Source organism: Pelophylax lessonae (genome assembly GCF_965119305.1).
Source record: "Pelophylax lessonae genome assembly, chromosome: 2".
NCBI classification, from domain to species: domain Eukaryota; kingdom Metazoa; phylum Chordata; class Amphibia; order Anura; family Ranidae; genus Pelophylax; species Pelophylax lessonae.
The window spans coordinates 226,123,539-226,143,921 of NC_138769.1; the positions used below are offsets into that span (position 1 = coordinate 226,123,539).

Genomic DNA, 20,383 nt, shown 5'->3' on the forward strand with positions numbered 1-20,383 from the left:
ACTTTAAACTTCCATCCCCATGTTCACTGTACTGCCAGACAGCAAGTGGATGATGAATTTAGTCTATCACCTGTTCCCTTCCTACTGAGTACAATTTATTTTTACACCCCTGCCTCCTTCTTGCCAGGTAAATATGTAACTACTCAAGGGTTGCAGTGAATTTTATCTTTTTTTTTTTTTTTTTAATCTTGTCTCCAACAGAATGATCCCCTACCAGGACGTATAAAGGTTGATTTTGTTATTCCTAAAGAGCTTCCTTTTGGTGATAAAGATACTAAGTCTAAGGTGACCCTTTTAGAAGGCGATCACGTGCGGTTCAATATTTCAACCGACCGAAGGGATAAACTTGAGCGTGCCACAAACATTGAAGTTCTTTCTGATACCTTCCAGTTTACAAATGAGTCCAGAGAAATGGTTAGTTTTATCTGTTGGCATTTTCTGTTTTTACGCACAAGAAATTTCAAGAAAAAATCAGTGTCCAGCCTTTTGATGCTTTTTCTTGTTAAAAACGTGTTTTTGTTCCTAGATATTATACACTGAGAAGCAATTTCTGTAATCTATTAAATGTGCCTCCTGCTAGGTGATGCTGGTTTTTATCTTAATCGTACAGTTCAACACGAGTTGATTCTGTAGCCGTGGGTTTTATGTGACTACCTTCAAGTGATAGTCACTGGCAAAAGCTTTCAAAAGACCCTGCGTATCCACATAACCATGCCCACTTCACGAAGCTTCAGCTTTCAAGTGTCCTTAGGTGATGCAATGGTTTTTTTTCCCCTCTCTAGTTACTAGGGTAGTTCTATTCCCTGTGTGTTTGGATGAGCTCACATGGTTTAGCTGCAATTTGTTGTGCCATGGCTGATCAATTCTCCTATGTCTATTCGTTCAGATAGCTTGTCCATACTCCCCAAGTGAACAAAACTTTCTATTCATGTCACGCACTGTCCAGTCTATATTGGCATACTGAAATCAAGCTGTTGGGCTCCATTCACACTTGTGCAGCTAGCCATGAAACTTTGATGTCCAAAGTTGGATGACTAATCGGGACAAATCTTTCCCCATGTTTTCCAGTGATAACTATTCATATATGTACAACTTAAAGTTGCAGCGACTTCAAAAGTAGTTCATGTGCTACTTTGGTCCGAATTCCATGCAACTTGAGGGCCATAGACTTCAGAGTTAACCATCAAAAGTTGCATGAACGTCGTACCTTAATGTTATAAGGGATGCGCAATTTGTATTGCCTGGGGCATGCTGTTCCAGGTGTCGGGCAGGTAGGTTTTTTATACGCTAAGCCCTGCTGCGAGAAGCAGCAGGGCACACGGCAGTGAAGTGCCCTCACCCCTGCTATTAATCCCGGGCTCAGCTTTTCCTTCCCTTTCCACTCAGCTGGGGGGGCTAATTTACCTTTTTCTTTTTGGCCGTCTGCCCTCTGAACATGTCCCTTTTTTTCCCTACCTGCACCAATTACCCCTGGAGGTTTGGGTTATTGAGTCGTTCACAGCATTTAGTATCAGTCCTTCTAAAAGGTTGCAGGGCCACTGCCTGTTTTTGTCCACACTTTTTTTTTTTTTTTTTTTTTTTTTAAGCTTCTGCTGATTATTGCTTAGGAATATCCCATGGTGTTGGAATAGACTCCTGTTTGCTTTAGAAACCGTGACTTCGAAATACCTGTACATTTCATATTAGAGTACAATATAGGACATGGGTTCCTGTCTTCTGTTACCTCACTGTTTTTCTTGAAAAACTGTAGCCTCCTGGATTGGCTGGGGTTATATAGGTATACGTGGGGGGAGTGTTGTCCTATAACTCATGGTCTAAGAACCAAAATGCTATTTTGTGTCCTGTACTGTACTTCAAAAAGATATGTAATTTACAGGTACAGCAAAATTCCAATTTTTTCATTTACAGGGTGTCATCGCAGCAATGAGGGATGGTTTTGGTTTTATAAAATGTGTTGACCGGGATGCTAGAATGTTCTTTCACTTCAGTGAAGTCCTGGATGGAAATCAGCTCCACATTTCTGAAGAAGTAGAGTTTACAGTTGTCCCTGTAAGTAAATAGTTTGAACACAAGCTAATGTTTGTCAATTTTATTAATCCTTGACCAATCAGTATTTCTAATGCCTCGTACACATGCAACGATTATTGGCCGGCTTTTTTCCAGTATTGTTGTGTTGGTTGAAATGTGCTCTAGACTGCACACGAATTTTCTTGGCCAACAAAAACCAACTTCAGAACTGATGTCATATGCTGGTTTACTTTCCGTGTGTTTTTTCTTCTCTGAGCATGCCCAGTCTTGCTCATCTGATTTTTGTCTGCTGAAATCTGTACTGACTGACGGAAAATCAGCCGTTCTGTTGACGGCCAACAAAAATTTTATAGCCTGTACACCAGATTTTGTTCGGCCGAAAAGTCGAGTCGGTTGTCGAAAGCATCATACTAACAAGCCGAAGATCGGACGTTGGCCGAAAATTCACAGCCAACTATCGATGCGTGTGTACGAGGCTTAAGTCTTATGATAATTCTGTCTGCTACCTTACTACTGGGTTGGAACTTGGGCAACTCATTGGCTTCCTCCTTTTTAAGGATGGTGTGTGTGCTAGATACATGAAAGGGAGAAATTGAATGGGCAGCACAGGTTATATTTTCTTGACTTCAAGTCTCCATGAATATATTGTGATCAGAAACTATATAAAAGGTTTTCAAAATTCTACCCATTTGTATTAAAAATACCACTGTTATCAGATAATTGTACCTAGGCATTGTACAGTACATTGAAAGAACGTAATCTGTATATTGCAAACCATTTAACCACTTAAGCCCCAGAGGATTTGACTGCTCAAAGACCAGGGCCTATTTTGCGATTCAGCACTGAGTGACTTTAACAGACAATTGCGCGGTCGTGCGATGCTGTACCTAAATCAAATTGATGTCCTTTTTCCCCCACAAACAGCTTTCTTTTGGTGGTATTTGATCACCTGTGCGATTTTTTTTTTTTTTTTTTTTTTTTTTTTTTTTTTTTTTTTTTTTTTTTTTTTGCGCTCTAAACAAGAGCGCCAATTTTGAAAAAATATTTTCCACATTTTTTTTTATTGTATGAAATTCTCAAAGAAATATGTAAAAATCTAATTTTTTTTAACCTTTTTAGGCCAATTTGTATTCTGCTACATATTTTTGATAAAAAAAAAATCGCAATAAACGTATTTTGATTGGTTTGCGCAAAAGTTATTGCGTTTACTAACTATGGTAAAGATTTGTCATTTTTATTTAATTATTTTATTTTTTTTGCGGGACTGCGAAATTGCGGCGGACAGATCGGACCCCTGACTGACCTTTTTTAGACACTTTTGGGAGTACCAGTGACATTAGTACAGTAATCAGTGCTATAGATGTGCGCTGTTACTGTAAAAATTACACTGGCAGGGAAGGGGTTAACTTTATTGATCAGTGGGTTAAATGTATCCCTAGGGGCGTGATTCTAACGGGGGGGGACTTGCTATGTAACCAGAGATATACGATCCTACATAGCAGGTTCGTATAGTCTCTGCAGTTGCATCAGGGAGAAGGTTGGACGGCTGTGTTTACATCAGCCGCCTGCCTTTTCTTTCTCCCTCTCCAGCGGGAGATCGCGAGTGACCGGCGGACATCGGAGCCGCCAGTCACTCGCGCGGGGATGTCAGAGAACGAGCGACCACCAGTACGTCGCTTTGCCCAGGAGGGGCTAACCGCAGCAGTATATAGTCGTGCGGCGGTCGGCAAGTGGTTAAGGGGGTACTGCAGAGATGCAAGATTTTGTATAATTTTCCTCACCTGCGGATCTGTATCTTATAATAGAAAGTAGTGTCAGTTGTAGATTATGTTTGCGCAAAAATGGTTTAGGTGTTGTGTAGAAAGGAATATCAAAGCATTGTCAATAGTACTGCAGTCTATAAAAGTATAACAGATACAGTACTACACTAAAACTTTACTTCACATTTGACACTAGGCTTGTTTATAGGTACAGTAAAATGTAAAGGTTCTCTTTTTGTCCATGGTTATGGTAACTTTGCAGCTGTGAGCTGCTGCTTCCTTGAAAAGAAAATTGGCTTTTGGGTGCATGTAACCTTTCTAACATTCCTAAATGGAGGCTGTAAAGATAAAGATGGTATCTGAAATTGCTGACTTATTTTTAAAATGCATGCTCTAAAGTGGTCATCCTGATTCTGGCTTCACTGACATGGAGCGTGAAAAAATGGGAAATTTAACTTTCCATACTTGACTGCATGCTTGTTGTAGATTAGCACTTGCTTGGTAGGGAACTCGGTATTCGAATTACAGCCCTTTGGCCTGTGCTTTTAAAAATAAGTTGACAATGTTCATATTTTGTCGCAGGTCCCCTTATGTGGGAAATATGGGACTTGTGGGTACTAAATTGTTTTTGAAAATGTATGCTTATATTTGCTTTAATGAAATCAAGCGTATGCTTTAATGCTGGATAGACACTTGCTTGTTCCAGGTCACCGATCCACAAAGTAGTGAAGGTTGGAAAAAGCCTTGGAACAACTACCTTTTAAAACAGGTCAGCATTAGTAGCTCCCATGTTCTACTCTGCTAATGCATTTCTTTAAAATAAAAAGTCAGAATAAACCTAGAATTCTTCCTCTGTAGCCAAGAACCTTTTTTTCGTTATTGCAGCTTTGGAGGGGCACACAGAGGGAAATGAGTATCCAAATCCAGAAGCAAAAATATATTGCAGCTTTCCAGTCCTTTTTGATGTGGTAGCTGGGGGTTTTTTTTTTTTTTTTTTTTTTATTTTTTTAAGGCTTCCTGTCCTCATGAACACCTACTCAACTGCATTTATTACATTTTTTTTTTTTTTTTTGTCCCCCTAAAAGGTAGGCTTTAGCTTTAAAAATACTAAAAATGGCATTTTTTTTGTCTTGTGTGCCTGCTCTGTACAACGATATTGCACAGAAAAGGTCAATTACCACCTTCAGGCAGTTCCTGCCGCTGCTGTCAGAATCTCCCTCATTTAGGGACCTCCTGTAGTAAGCCAGGTGCTAAGGAGGAACCTGTGTGCGCACACTCCCTGAGCTGGGCTGTATGCGTGCATAAACTCAGAGCTGGTAAATCACACATAAGCTCCATCCTCACAAGAATTTGGCAGCAGGAGTCTATGGCTCCACTGTCAGTTTTTCCTCCTTAAGGCAGGCAGTAGGGGGAGCAGTATTGGCACTGGATATAGCGCTGGGGTGGTGATAGCAGGGAAAATGGGTAATGGGGCATTTTTTTCCTATTGTAGAGAATGCAATAATGGGTAACTTTACCCATAACTTGATAAAAAATGCTTTTTAGCAGAGAATGTAAATTCCACATTAAGTGCCGGTTCACACTATAGCGAGTGCGCCGATCGCATGTAATTCGGAGCGCACTGCTCCTTCATTTCATGCGATCGCAGGTGCGGATGCCAATTCAGCCATACACTTTGTATGGCTGAATCCGCACTGTATCCGCACCAAACACGCACATGACCCTTTTTTTCCAGCCGCATCAGGATCGGATCGCACAGTGGTTCACACTTGTGCGATCCGATCCTGTGCGAACTGTCAGATCGCACTGCGATATGCGATCAAACTGGAGGTGACGTTAACATTTCATTGACATCCCCTGCGTGTCGCATATGGCAGTGTGAACTGCCAGATGTGCGTTTGCGAAGCAGGACAGGCTGCAAATTCGCAGCCTTCCCGCATAGCACAAGTGTGACCCGGCACTGATATGATACCAAAATTAGTGTGTGCTGTAATTGCTTACGGCATTGCTCCTGTTTTTTTTGTTGCTAAAAATTTGCATTTCCTATTCCTTTTCAGAACATTCCCTGTCGGAACACAACAGCTCAGTGGGGTAGATCAATGTACTAACATTGGTTTGTTAGTGCTGCGGCTCCTCCTTGGCGCTTCAGTTTTTTTTCTCATTCGGCCTGTTGAGTTGAACAAAAAAAACAGTAGTAGGCTTAAGGGTCCTTGCACACTAGGGGACCAAAAAATTCCAGCATTTCTTTCAGAAAAAGCAGTATGAACGCCTACTGTGACACTTTTTTCTTTTTTCTTTCTTTCTGGCAGCAAAGTTTGTCCTGTGTCCTCTCCTGCTTTTCTTTTCTCCCTTGGCACAGTTTGTTCTGTTTCCTCCCTCTCAGTAAAACTTAATTGGCCCCTTTAGAAACACTGATTTAAATCAGTGCTGAGAATAGAGAGCAACTGAGGCTGTGCAGAGCAGGATTGAGTGCTTTACTGGATTTTGAATTGTGTAAGCACTTATTTTTAATGTTGTGTGTTTTTTTTTTTTTTTTTTTTTTTTTAAACCTAGCTATACCTGCAAAAGGGTCAGCCTGAAGTGATCAAGCAGGACTTAATTTTCTGACAAAAGTTGCACTTTTAAAGTTTAGGCTTTAGAACCACTTTAACAATGAACGCAGTTTATACTTTGCTTCCCTACCCCCTTTCGGTAGGAGAGCATGGTCATGTGGCCAACTTTTCTTCCAGATTTCTATCACCAGGAAGAACTTCATGAGACATTACAGTGTATAGTGGTCAGCAAATGTTAATATCTGCTCTCTTGCTATAAATGCTCTCTGTGTATGTGTGTGTCCCAGTTTGGTTTTTGAGAACCATCTAACCCTTTTCTATCTTACAGGACATGCTTTCTGCTCAAAGAAATCATGCAATCAGAATTAAAAAGCTCCCTAAAGGAACGGTCTCCTTTCACACTCAATCAGATCATCGCTTTGTTGGTAGTGTTGAAAAAGAAGCTACAGCTACCAGTGCTAAATCCAGCAGCCCAAACAAAGGAAAAGAAAAGGTAATGGCATCTGCCGATCAGCAGTTTGAAATTTGTTCAGAGGACAGGGTTGAGCGCTTTCTTCATACATTTTAGATATGCAGGCAGTGCATAATTTCATTTGTACTTACTTGCTTTTTTTTCCTTTTTAATTTTGTATCTAGAAAAAAGAGAAGGTAAGCTGCTATGCATGGTGTGTTAGTCGCTAGATCAATTGACTGTTCCTTTATAGCCTGCAATTCATTGCTTTTGTGGTGTTTAGATTTGCTAATTGTTCTCTGCATGTTTCCAGTTTTTTTAACCATCACAAAGTTACAGGGTCTGTAATGTGAGAAAAATGGTATGAAGTGTTGTAGTGAGAGCGCCACAAACTGGCACAGCTGCCAAATTGCACATATTGTGGCATGCATGTACAGCTTGTCCACATTCATCACTGGAACATGTATGAGCAAAACATGGTTTGAGTCAGTGCTCTTTATTACACCATTCCAGGATCTGAAAAGAACGGTGTTTTGAAATTGAATAGTGAAAAATTGTGATGCTCGTTCCTTTGAAGTAAAACGTGACCACCTTTTTTTGACTTTTGGAACTTTGCTTAGGTGTTTGTTTTAACCATAAGGACTGGAAGCTTTAACCCCCTGAACCACTAGACGACCGCCCGCCGCAGATTTCCTGCGGCAGGGCGGCCCTCCTGCACGAACCGACGTCACTCTACGTGGGTCGTGCGCCTGCAGCTAGGGGGCGAGCGCACGCCCCCGTCTCCGCTCGTCAGCGGGGAAGCCGATGCATGTCAGGCGGCTCCGATTGCCGCCTGACACTCTCGATCGTTCCCGGCTGAGAGGACGACTGTCGGCTGTTGTAAATGCAGCCGACCATCCTCCCTGGGATGATCACAGAGCTCATGTGATCCTTCTATATAGGATCACTTGTCTCTATGGTCATCTCAGAAGCCCAACCCCATACAGTTAGAATCGCTCCCCTAGGGTCCCATTTAACCCCTTGATCACCTATAGTTAACCCCTTCCCTGCCATTATTACAGTAACAGTGCACTGATTACTGTAGGAATGTCACTGGTACCTCCAAAAATGTCAGGGGTCCGATCTGTCCACCGCAATGTCGCCGCCATTACTAGTAAAAAAAAAAAAAAAACATAAAAATGACCAATCGTTCCCGTAGTTGACGCAATATTTTTTGCGCAAACCAATCAAAATATGCTTATAGCGATTTTTTATGTAGCAGAAAACAAATTGGCCTAAAATGTTTGTTTGATTTGTAAATTTTTATTTATTTTTTTTGAGACTGTCTCATATAAAATGTGAAAAAAAATATATATATTATAATATAATATAATATATATTTATTTATTTTTTTTGTTTATAGAGCAAAAAATAAAAATCTCACAGGTGATCAAATACCAACAAAAGAGAGCTCTATTTGTGGGAAAAAAAGGACGTAAATTTTATTTGGGTACAGCGTCGCACGACCGCACAATTGTCCGTTAAAGTAAGGCAGTGCTGAATCGCAAAATAGGGCCTGGTCATTAAGAGGGAAAATCTTCCGGTCTTAAAGTGGTTAATGACAAGACCATTTTTTGGGCGATACGGCACTGCGTTAATTTAACTGACAATTGCATGGTCGTGCTGCGCTGTACCCAATAAAGTTGATGTCCTTTCTTTTGGTAGTATTCGATCACCTCCTGCGGGGGTTTTTTTTTTTTTTGCGCTATAAACAAAGAACGACCATTCTGAAAAAATGTCTTGCGTCTTCTGACAGACGCAGCCAATTCATAGTTTCCTCACAAATGGGTAATGCGCCACCTACAGGCGTAGACTAGGCAGTGAAACCATTTAGAAAAACTTTTCACTAGACACACCCTTAGGGGCTGTCCTCTTAGCCATTACCCCCAGACACATCCAGCTTACTATTCCGTTTCTTGCTGCCTAGTGTTAGTAGTAGGACCTAGGTTTCCCTGCTGGGGCTCTGGTCTGTTATTTTTTTTTTCTTTTCTTTGAGAAATGTTTATTTTATTTTTTCTTTACTCACTATCGCTAGCTAGTGTCAGGGGAGGATCCTGGTGAACTACAAGCGACAGCCGGGCTGAGCATTGGCCCTGGATAATCTACATCCTTATGGTTTCCCAGCCTGGCCAATGAGTGTGCGCAGGTTATGGTCCGCCTAGGCCTCGCCACAACGGTGCGCTGTCGGATGGGGTTTGAGCCTGCGAACGGAGGTCTTCGCTGGGACGCCTCACCCTGGAATGCCCTGGTTGCAGCGTACACTTTTTGGCTGGCAGCACACCCACTCAGGGTGGGAGGTGAGCTGCCTTGGAGCGGAGCCTGCGGTCCATGGTATGGTGAGTGATACTGCCCCTCGTGTCCCTGTGACAATCAATGGGGGGATCTGGGCCCACTCCTGGGGATGTCAGAGCTGTGGTCCTTGTAATATCACCCTGGCCTGTCAGGAAAGGTCCTGCCTTCCCTGCTCCTATTGGGGGCGATATAGAGGAGTTTAATGCCTGGAGGGGGGGGGGGGTGTTTGGGGTCCCTGAGGTGGATTCCCGCGGTGGCCTTGTTCCATGGGCTCCTGATTGCCGGCGCCATGTTCGGCCGCCATTTTGGGTGTGGGCAGCCATGCTGCATCAATGTAAGGGCAGCAGCCATTTTCTGCCTTGCTGAGTGTTTTGGTGCAGTTTTCGGGCGCCGTCTTGGATGTGGGCAGGCCGCCCTGTATGGGCAGCGGCCATTTTCCCTGTGCTTCTCCTATTCTTTATTATGGCACCGTTTTTCTTGTCGGTCAGGGGGAATTCGAACTCTAGCGATGGAGAGCGGCTGCTTATCCTGTTTATCTGGACAGCGTTTTTTAGTCCTTTTGGACAAGCCGCTAGTGCGGATTTAAAGGGCCAGTGTACCTTTTTTTTTTTGTCAAAATGGAGTCCCAGAGTGAAAACTTCCCCGCTGCTCTTGTGCGTGCATCCGGTTTATCTGGATATCATTCCCTAGCATCCCTGTCTGCGGTTGTGGAAGCTCTGGCATCCAAAGTTGAATTTGTCATGTCCAAAGTTCCTATTAAAAACAGCCGATGCCCTCTCAATCTTCTGAATCTGAGCCTGAAGTTGTTGCCACGGACACTGCCCTCCCTTAGGGTTCCCTGTCCTCACACTCAAGACGGCGAGGAGGATGATTAGTCTTCCTCCGCTGCAGCGTGGGAACACACTTTTGGTGGAAGCACGGATTCGCTCCGTCAGGGAGACTTTGCATATTGCTGATTAGCCCACACAGTCAGGAAAGCGGGTTGTCTTCGGCTCCCGCAAAGCCCAGAAGTCGGGTCAGATTTTCCCTTGCCCGAGGAGTTTCACGAGACCGTGAACGAGCAATGGCAGCGCATTAAGCACATGCTGGCAGTGCCTAAGCATTTTCAGCGCCTCTACCCTTTTGTAGATAGTTTCCACTCGTTGGACACTCACCTAAAGTTGCCCTGAGATGGCAGCGCTGGAGAAGAAATTTTCAAGGTAAGTATTTCTTCTTACAGGTAAGTGCGACCCGGGACAGTTCAGAGGCTATCCATTATGGAATGTACTAGCCCCGACTGTCCCGGGGTATTTTTAGCTCAAATTGACTCCCGAGGCCGGATCTCCGCTTTAAGTGTTTGTAGCTGATGGGGGGCCATTTTCCCTTAGTCTGGCTGGTCTCCAGGAGGAGGCGTTCTCCTCCTTCCCCTGTTCAGGCTGTCTCATCTTATTCTGAGATTGATGCCGCCATGGACGCGACCAGTCCAGGGGGACCTGATCCATCCAATAGTGAGGAGGATTCCTCCATGGTCGCAGCAGTGAATGAAAAAACGCTGGTATACGCACTTGTCCTACGCACTGCAGTGATTTTAAAAATGGAGGATGCAGGTGATGTAGCCACGGACATGGCCGGTTGGTACACACAAGTCGCATTGTACTCCAAAGGCGTTTCCTTATGTGCCTTATTTTGACAGGTTTTTCTGTAAGGAATGGGAACAACCAAAATTACTCTTCGTCCCCAAACACTTTGCTGTACATTACCCTTTTGAGGAGTCCCTTTTTTTTTTAAAAAAAAAATGTGCTAGTCCACCAGTGGTGGACCTTCCTGTTTCCAGGTTGAATAAAGAAACCATGATCCCAGTATAGGAATCCGTCCTTTAATGACCCGGCTGACAAGAAAGCTGAGGTTGTGGCACGCAGAATGTTTACTATGGCTGGCACGGCATTGCGGCCAGCCTTTGCCTCAGCCCTGGTGTCTCAGACCCTAACTGAATGGGCCAAGTTTTTGCGCTAGGGCTTTGGGGGTGAGCAGGTCCTCGCTGCTTATGTGGATTTGGTGGACCAGTTGGTCATGGGCTGCAGTTTGTGATGCAGCTTTGGATACAGCTCCTGTTTTGTCCATTTGTTTCAGCAGTGGTGATTAGGCGCATGCTGTGGCTTAAGAATTGGTCCGCAAACCAAGCCTCTAAGAAGGCTCTCATTGATCTGCCCTTTCAAGGCGATTGCGTGTTTGGGGCTAACCTGGATAACCTCATTAAGGTTATCACGTTGAGGGGGGGGGGGGGTGAAGAGTACCTTCCTACCACAGTCAAGGAAAGGCAAGGAGCCTTGCCGCAGATGGGGGCCCTCCTTCTCAGCCCATAGAAAATGATTTTGTGCTTCTGGGACAGAATACGGGAAATAGATCTTTTAAATCTTCTCCAAGAGGTTCCAAGCAACCTTGGTCTGGTAAGCTTTAGAGCTAGCTTCTCCGGACCGGCAGACAAGACTCCTAAAGCATGAAGGTCTGCCTTCACCCATTATTTGGGGGGGGGGGGGGAGACCTCTTCGCTGGTTTCCGGCCCCGTGGACGACTTTGGTGAGCATCAAGGAGATCCGCAATGTGTTTTAGGGGTACCCACAAAGGGGGACAAAGCTTTTCCTTTTTTCAGGTTCTTTAGCTCCTGAGTCTCCTTGTGCAGATTTAACTCATGCAAAGGTTCAGGTGATGTCTGAACTACCTAATGCCCCCCCAATCCCTGTCCAGGGAATTGATTTACCTAGGTCTGATTCGATTTCTGACCAGGGTGGTCCTTCCTCTGCACAAACTTCAGGGACCACAGGCTGTGATTCACCAGCTGCTCACACAGTTCTCTCTCCCATTCTGCACACAGATTCTGGGTCTGGTGGTATCCACCTTCAAGACAGTTTTGTTTGCAGTCTTACATGCAGCTCCTCTAACAGGTTTGGCTCCACAGGAGGATACTCAAAGTTTGTGACAAGGTCACTGGGTCATCTGACAGATGCCGCAGGCGTCAAGGGCCACGGTAAGGCCAGTCTCATCCTCTAAGGCTTCTTCCACAGTTTCTGTGAGGAATCAAGAGCGAGGGTCTTCCAATCATCCTTGTGGCTGTAAACGTCCCTTGGGTGCTTCCTCTCTTAAGAAGACAAGTTGTCCCCAGTGCTCATCTACCATCCTGCTTTAGTCACTGGTTTTAAGGGCTTAGCTATTTTAAGTGAGGTACTGAGGGATGGAGGTCTGTCTGGATCAGTGATCCCTACTATGGTGAAGGCGAGGAAGTTGTGTTCCAGCAGGATATACCATCGTATGTGGAAAGCGTACATTTCTTGGTGTGAGTAGATCGGCGTTCATCCTTGATCCTTTTCTGTGGCTGTGGCTCGGGTTTTCATCTTTCTTCAAAAGGGCATTGATCAGAAGTTGGCCTATAGTACCATCAAGGGCCAGGTGTCTGCCTTGGCAGTCTTCTTTCAGCGACCCCGCCCCCCAGCCACGCCCTCTTTAGTTCATACCTACATTCACAGGTTCGATGTGGCCCCACCTCTACGGTCTCCTCCCCTGCCGCTATGGGATTTAAATTTAGTGCTTTAGGTTCTTCATAAACCTCCATTTGAGAATATTTGGGAGATTTCCTTGCCTATGTAATGCCAGAAATGACATTCTTGGTGGGCTATTACCTCGGCCTGCAGGGTATCAGAATTGGCGGCATTATCCTGTCGCAGTCCCTATTTAGCGGTCCATAGGGATAAAGTGTTTTTTTTCTCACTGCCCATCATTCCTGCCCAAAGTTGTCTCTGATGTCCATTTGAATGAGGCCGTGTGTTGCCTTCCTTGTGTCACAAGCCGGCTCATCCCAAGGTATTTGCTTTGCATACCTTGGATGTGGTTTGTGCGTTTCGGGTGTATCTGACAGCTGCTAAGTCTTTTTGCAGACTTTGTGGTTACGGACGGACCAATAAAAGGGCTGGCTGCTGCTTCAGCTACCATCTCCAGATGGATCAGACAGACGGTGACTCAGGCCTATTCCATTTAAAGGTCAGGTTCCAACTTTCCCTGTAATGGCGCATTCTACTCAGGTGCTGAGTGCTTCTTGGGCCTTCAGTCATCAGGCTTCAATATCGCAAATTTGCAAGGCGGCCACTTAGGCGTCCGTGCATACCTTTACAAAATTCTGAAAGGTAGATACTTTGGCATTTGCGAACACTACTTTTGGCCGCAACATTTTGCAGGCTGCTGTTTTGAGGGGCTGCTCCCTCTTGAAGGGTGTTTCTTTAAAATGTTTTCCATACAGTGCTCCTGTGTCCTGGTCAGGGGTTTTATTGGTTATCGGGTTTTCCCCACCCCTCATTTTTCCTTTTGGCACTGCTTTTGGACGTCCCACTAGTTATGATTTATGGAGCGCAGTGTCATCGAACGAAAAAATGTTTTTTTTTTGTACTTCACGTAAAATCAATTTCTCGGAGTTTGACGGACAGCACCCACCCCTCTATGGAGTTCTAATACTTCTAATACTGCTTCCTACTAAACTGATTACCTAGAGCAGAGGGGCGGGGGTTATATACCAGTTGAGGACAGCCCATGGGCGTAGCCAGGTGTTAATGAAGGTGATTAATGGAGTGCTTTGTCCGTCAATTACCTCTGAGATTTTGCGGTAAGTATAAAAATCACATTTATTTATTTAACTTTCTGCTAGAAAACATTCTTACTTGAAAAAATTAGATTTTTTTTTTATCAGTTTAGGCCAATGTTATCTGCTACATATTTTTGGTAAAAAAAAATCCCAGTAAGTGTATTGGTTGGTTTGTGCAAGTGTATCCCGTTAAAAAAAAAAAGAAAAAAAGACCAATCTGTCCCCTAGTTTGTAAACTAGTAATGGCCTTGACCGTGTATTTTTAGCAGGATTGTCACGGACAGATCGGACAATTAACTGACACTTTTGGGGGGACCAGCGACATTACTGCAGTAATCGGTGCTAAAAAAATGCATTGTTGCTATACTAAGGACACTGGCAGGGAAGGGGTTAACACCAGGGATGATCAGAGGGTTAAATGTGTGCCTGGGGCATGCTTTCTAACTGTGTGGTGGTTGTAATCACTGGATGAACACCGAGACCTGTGTTGCTAAATGGAAGAACACAGGATCTGTGTACATCCCTGAAAGAACACCGGTCTGCCTTTTTTTTTTACATAGGCAGACTGTTCTGTCTCCATGGGGAGCGATGGCGGTGCCAGGCGACCTGCTGATTGGCTCCCCCTCTAGCCAATCGGCGTGTGTACGCCTCCACTATCTGCTACACAAAGCCACGTACAGGTACGTTGTTTCTTGTAACAGAGCCGACCTACCACCGCATAACTAAGGTTGCTGGTCGGCAAGTGGTTAAAACGTTTTTGGAAGGGATGGGGGTTTTTTTTTTTTTCTTTTGTGAGACTTAAGATTTTTCTTGCATGCCTTTTTGATAGGCTATCCTTGAGGTGGTGGTTTTGTTTGTGGAGGGTAGAGGGCAGAACACGAACAAGGCTCAGGTGTCTGCCAAGAGGACATTGAAAGAACAGACTGGGCAATAGTTTGCTGTTTCATGTTATTCAATGGGTTTAAATGTTTCTCCCTGTCAGGCCTTCTGTAAATAGTGGACTTTAATTCTAGTGATGAGGAAAATTCCTTTATATTGGCCCACAATATCCAAGAATGATTTCTAAACCTGGTTAAGGGACCAAACAAGGACCAAAGTGGTAACTCTGCTTTTAAACCTTCAAATTGTGATGCTTTCTTTTATTGACACTGGTTCAACCTTAGGAGATTGCCCTCTATTGCTTGGATATAGTGAGGGCCTGGGGTTTTAACTTCCTGCTAGAGTTTTTTTTTTTTTTTTTTACCCAGAGCTGGGCCAAATCACCCTACATAATGTTTACATGTATATCTGCTATCTTCAGCTTTCTATATTCTTTGGAAAGTGCACATAGTGTTACACATTTTTCTTCCTGTCATCAGTGGGAGGGAGTCTAGGCATACAGTGTGTGAGCTGATTGGAGGAAAAGCACCCCCCCCAGAGGCAGAGGAACAAAGACTGCTGTTATCTGTTCAAGTCCCTTCTACACAAATTTTCAGCTGCTTTTATCTCCGGTGTTGGAGAACTTATCCTGCCAACAGGAACAGTGCAGCAGAAAGATGAGGGGCTTTTGAGAGAGATGTAAACACTTCAGATATGTGCCCAGGTCAGATTTCATGAATGGGGTTTACATCCACTTTAAAGAAGAAAAAAAACACTATCCAGCTTCTAGACTTTTTTGACTGCTAGCAATGACTGAGCAGCAGTGGTGTATTTAGGTTTTGTGCTGCCCTAGGCCTGACTTAACTTGGGCACCCCGTAATTTAAATATGACCCATATTTTCCTGTAAAGGTAACACCCCTTCATGTTACCAGCCCTGTCCTCTGTAAACCACAGAACATAACCAGTTTATCGGTTCCCACCAGTGCGGCCTATCAGTGCCATAAGTGCATCATATCAGCCCTGCCTCATCAGTGGCCATCAGCGCCGCCTCATCAGTGGCCATCAGTACAGTTTATCCGTGCCCATCAGTGCAGTGTATTGGTGCCACCTCATCAGTGGCCATCATTTCTGCCTTAGGTCACTGTATTAGTAAGATTACTCCTATCTTATAAGCTATTTGTACTTGTATACTGCCACTGATTGTAATCATATGATTATTTCACTGATTTGTATAAAGACTAGGAAGTCCATAGTCCTTATACAATAAGTGAAATAATCAGTGGCGGCAAACACATCCAAATATCTTATAAGATGGGAGTAATCTTACTAACCCAGTGACCTATTGTGATGGCACATGAGGTGAGCAGGTCCAAAGTAGTATTGATAATATTGAGTGTGTGTGTGTGTAATAATTGTATGTGATGCAATTCAATATACTCGCTCAAAGATGTTTAAAGAAATGAAATTATATTTTCTCTCCAACTTCCAGGACGGCCAACATATGAGATGGTGGCTCCTGCCCACCCGAAACAATCAATTTACAGCTTGTTAAAAGGCCCCACCCTTTCCCTTGTCCCTCAGTTTAGATTGTTTCTTCCTACAGCGAAACATTTGTTGTTTTTCTCTGACCCGAAACAGTGTGTGGATGGGTCCCCCCTGTAAGGCAGGTTCGGTCAGGCCAGTGAAGGCTTCTCCCTACCTGCTGCCTCCTTCTTACAGGTTGCCCCAAAGCCCCAGGCAGTCGTTGCTATTTGGTTGTTTCTCCATGCCTGGGCCCTTACAGCTTGCAGGGGTCTCCTCCGGTCTTCCTGGGTGTCTCAGCGTCTTCGGATTTCAAAAAGCCCACCGCATGCGCAGTACGATGAGGAAGAGAATATCGGGAGGAGACACTGAAACCACTTGGCGGTAACATGGCAGTCAGCCCAGAAAAACAGGAAGGCTGCCAAGGAAAAGCCTGCTGCTATTCGCCTCATGGAAGTGGAAAAGTCACTCAGGGTGGCTAGCACTAAAAGCAGACCGGATCCCGGTAAGGCCATTTTTTTTCCCCTCTTCTGCAGGGGGTTGTACCGATTAGGCTCTGGTGACCCCCATGTTTCCCCTAGGGAATGTAGGCTATGCATCTGAATATTACAGGAAGAGTGATCGGTTGGTAGTATTCTCTTCTCTGACAGACGTCCCTATCGGGACCTAGGAGGCCTCTATCATATCGCCCCCTATTGCAGCTAGCACTAGCTCCTCTAAGAGAAATGCTAACTGCGGGGCTACATTGGCAGGTGAAGAGGCCTCGGTTACTATGAGAATGCCACCTTTCCCTGTGTTCAGGAGGATAGAGTTCAGGAGGATAGAAAAGCAAGCCATATGGCTGTGGTAAAAAGTGGGGAAAAACAACAATGGTGTGTACTTCCTTTTACCTGGGGAGCTTAGCAGCAGTATCCCTGATTGCAGCCAGGTGGGTTCTTTTGCTTGTCATAGTACTCCCTCCCTTAATGAGGGTACTACGATCTTTCCCTTTAGCACTGGGGTAAGTAAACCAGAAGCTTCAGTGAGACCCAGGTCCACATCCTCCTCTTAAAATCAGGAGATGCTGTGGTCATTGCAACTTTATGTTGCCAGTTCCTCACTATAAACCCTAATTTATAAGGGTATTTCTAGTGAAGGAGTGATATCTGAGGTACCCTTGAGGAACCTTTGTTTCTTATGGATTTGCTCGCTATTTTTTTTTTTTTTTTTCTTTCAAATATTTTTATTGAATTTTCAAACATACAAGGAAAGAAATCAAAACAGTCAGGGTAAAATAAAGTAACTTGCAGGTATTTCACTTAAGTAACTTTTCAGATGAGCTTAAAACAGGATAGTCATATCAATTACCGTAACAACCATCAACAAAATAGCAGTTCGTGACCATGAACTATAGTTATTGCGATCCCACTTATGTCTATATATCACATTATAGAACTAGTAGTGCAATCTGTCTGAACTATTCTATATATAGTATACATTTTGTGCCCTCACTTCCGTATATGCGCATCGTACCACTGAGTCCATGGATACCATTCTTGTACCTCTCTTTGATACCTGCCCACAGTGGGTGCCATGAGCAGTTCAAAGGTTTTATGCGTTTGGACTGTAGCTATCACTTCTGATAGAACAGGTATGCACACCTCCTTCCATTTCCTGGTGATACAAATCTTGGTAGCGAGTAATACGTTAATCACAAGTTTGCGAGCCTTTGGGGGGATTAATGCTATCGGAACATGGAGCAAAGCCATGTTAGGGGATGGGGTCATTTGGTGCCCTATAACATCAGAGATCATTTTAAACACACTCTTCCACAACGTCATAACTGGTGGACACTCCCACAAAATATGCATCAGCGTCCCGTGCTTTCCACAGTCTCTCCAACACATGGGCGATGCTGTAGGCGCAAAGCGCGCAATCACTGTAGGGGTCATGTACCATCTCAGGGATACTTTGAGGTACAGTTCCCTTAGGGATGCACTCAGAGTTGCTTTATTGCTCATCACTATGGCTTTTGTCCATTGGGATGTGGAATAGGTAGCCCCTAGGTCTTGTTCCCATTTTAACAAGGGGGGAGTTTTAGTAAAAACCCCTTTTTCATCTAGTGCAGAGTATATCAGGGATATGCCTTTAGCAGGTTGTAAAAGTTGGGACAGGTATTGCTATATTCTGGCAGGAACTTTGGACTGTAGTTGTGGGTTATGATGTATGCAAGAGACAATTTGGTTGTAACTGAACCATTCGCCACTACCCAAGTGCCATTTGGCTGCCATCGTCTGAAACGGTTGCACGGTTTCCGCTTGGTATAGATCTTGTATACGGATAGGGGGAGATTGGCGCCAGGCCGTGAGGTCCATGTCGGGTACTATCTGGGTCAAACCCGACACTGGAAATGGGATCGTTACTACAGGTGTGTTCTTCCATTTGGTGTGTGTAAGGTGCAGCCATGCCGTCACCGACGCTCGGATCGTTGGTGACACAACGTAGGAGGTGAACCCCTCGTCTCCTACTGCATACCCAGGTGAACAGATCATGTTCCGGGGTCACTGCCCGTTCCATCATGCTCCAGAGAGTATCCGGGACCTGCTGGAACCATGCTCGCATTTGCGATATAATTGTGGCTATGTAGTAGTCCATCAGGTTCGGCATGGATGCACCCCCCACTGCTTTAGATTTCATAAGGATACTCTTCGCACATCTAGGGCGTTTGCCCTGCCACAGGTAAGTGGATACCATGCCTTGGAGGGATTGTATAAATGATTTGGGAACCGGGATCGGTAGCGATCTAAACACGTATAAGATCTTGGGTAGAGTGCACATTTTGAAGGCTGCTAATCTCCCTGACCATGTAAGTTCAAATTTGGCTAGGGATTGAAGTTCTGTAGCTAGTTGGGATTTTAGAGGGATGTAATTAGCTTGGAATAGGCTGCTGGCGGTGTTAGTAAGTTTAATTCCCAGGTAGGTTATGCCCGAGTCTGACCACTTATATGGAAAGGATCGGGTGAGAAGATTTCTCGTGCCATCGACCCCCAGATCTAGGATGCATGATTTGGCGTCGTTGACTTTATAAAGGGATATAGACCCGAAATCGGTCAAAATTTGTCTGATACGTGGCAGCGACGTTGCGGGATTCGAGACCATGAGAATAACATCGTCCGCGAATAGGCTAATTCGATGCTCCATTGAATTCACGTCGATTCCGGTAATGTTAGGATCAGTCCTAATTTTCTGAGCCAGGGGTTCTATTGCCATATTAAAGACTAGAGGGGACAATGGGCAGCCCTGCCTCGTCCCATTCGTAATCACAAACGGAGACGAGAGAGTGCCGTCCACTAACACCTGTGCTGAGGGGCCGGCATATAAAGCCATTATTGCAGAATGCATTCTGCCCACAATGCCAAAGCGCCTGAGGACCTCACGCAGATATCCCCAATGCACTCTATCAAACGCCTTCTCTGCGTCCAAAGAGAGGAGCAGAGAAGGCGTTCTGTCAGTGCGAGACGCATGAATGATATTGATAAGACGTCTGGTTGCGTCCGCTGATTGCCTACCCTTGGTAAAGCCTGCCTGGTCCCTATGAATGAGTAGGGGAAGATATTTCATGAGTCTAGTGGCTACCGTCTTGGCATAGATTTTCACGTCCGTATTCAGTAACGAAATCGGCCGAAAGTTTTGTGGCGTGTCGGGTTCCTTGCCTGGTTTTGGCAGAGTGATTATGGTTGCCTTAAGCATTTCGGAGGGAAACAAGGACGAGGACGCCGCCTCGTTGAAAACCGAGCAAAGGTGTGGTGCAATTACGTCTTTTAGTTGAAGGTAATATTCATTTATCATGCCATCCGGGCCAGAAGATTTCCCCGATGGCAATGAGGAAATGGCAGACATCACCTCTTCAACTGTAAATGGTTGATTCAGTAGTTCTGTCTGTTGTGGGCTCAGTGTGGGAAGCGCGATGGAGTCTAGGAAACCATTAATAAGCTCCGGGGTTGGAGAGGACGTTTGCGTCTCTTGGAGATTGTACAGTGAGTGGTAGTAGCTACTGAAGGCGTCTGCTATTTCTTTGGGGTCATGTACCTTATTACCTGTGGCAGGGTGTTTAATAGAGTGTATTTTATGTTGTACCCTTTGACCTTTCAGCCTGGCGGCGAGCATTCTACCTGCTTTGTTACTCGTGGCGTAAAGCTTAGCTTTTGATTTTTGGAGGTTACGCTCATACGAATCAAGAAGGTGCGATCTAAGTTCTTGCCTTAGTACAGTTAATTTCTGCTTAAAGGCCGTGGA

The 20,383-nt window shown here is 44.6% G+C and overlaps 1 protein-coding gene across 2 annotated transcripts in view; it reads left to right on the plus strand.

Annotated features, from left to right (window-relative positions):
* Positions 1-20,383, plus strand: part of CSDE1 (cold shock domain containing E1) — a 208,419-nt gene that overhangs the window by 90,308 nt on the left and 97,728 nt on the right. For both annotated transcript variants that reach the window (XM_082246093.1, XM_082246094.1), the window contains 3 exons: positions 202-414; positions 1,909-2,049; positions 6,669-6,833. In XM_082246093.1, the coding sequence (XP_082102219.1) occupies positions 202-414; positions 1,909-2,049; positions 6,669-6,833 (519 nt within the window). The remainder of the gene's footprint in view (positions 1-201; positions 415-1,908; positions 2,050-6,668; positions 6,834-20,383) is intronic.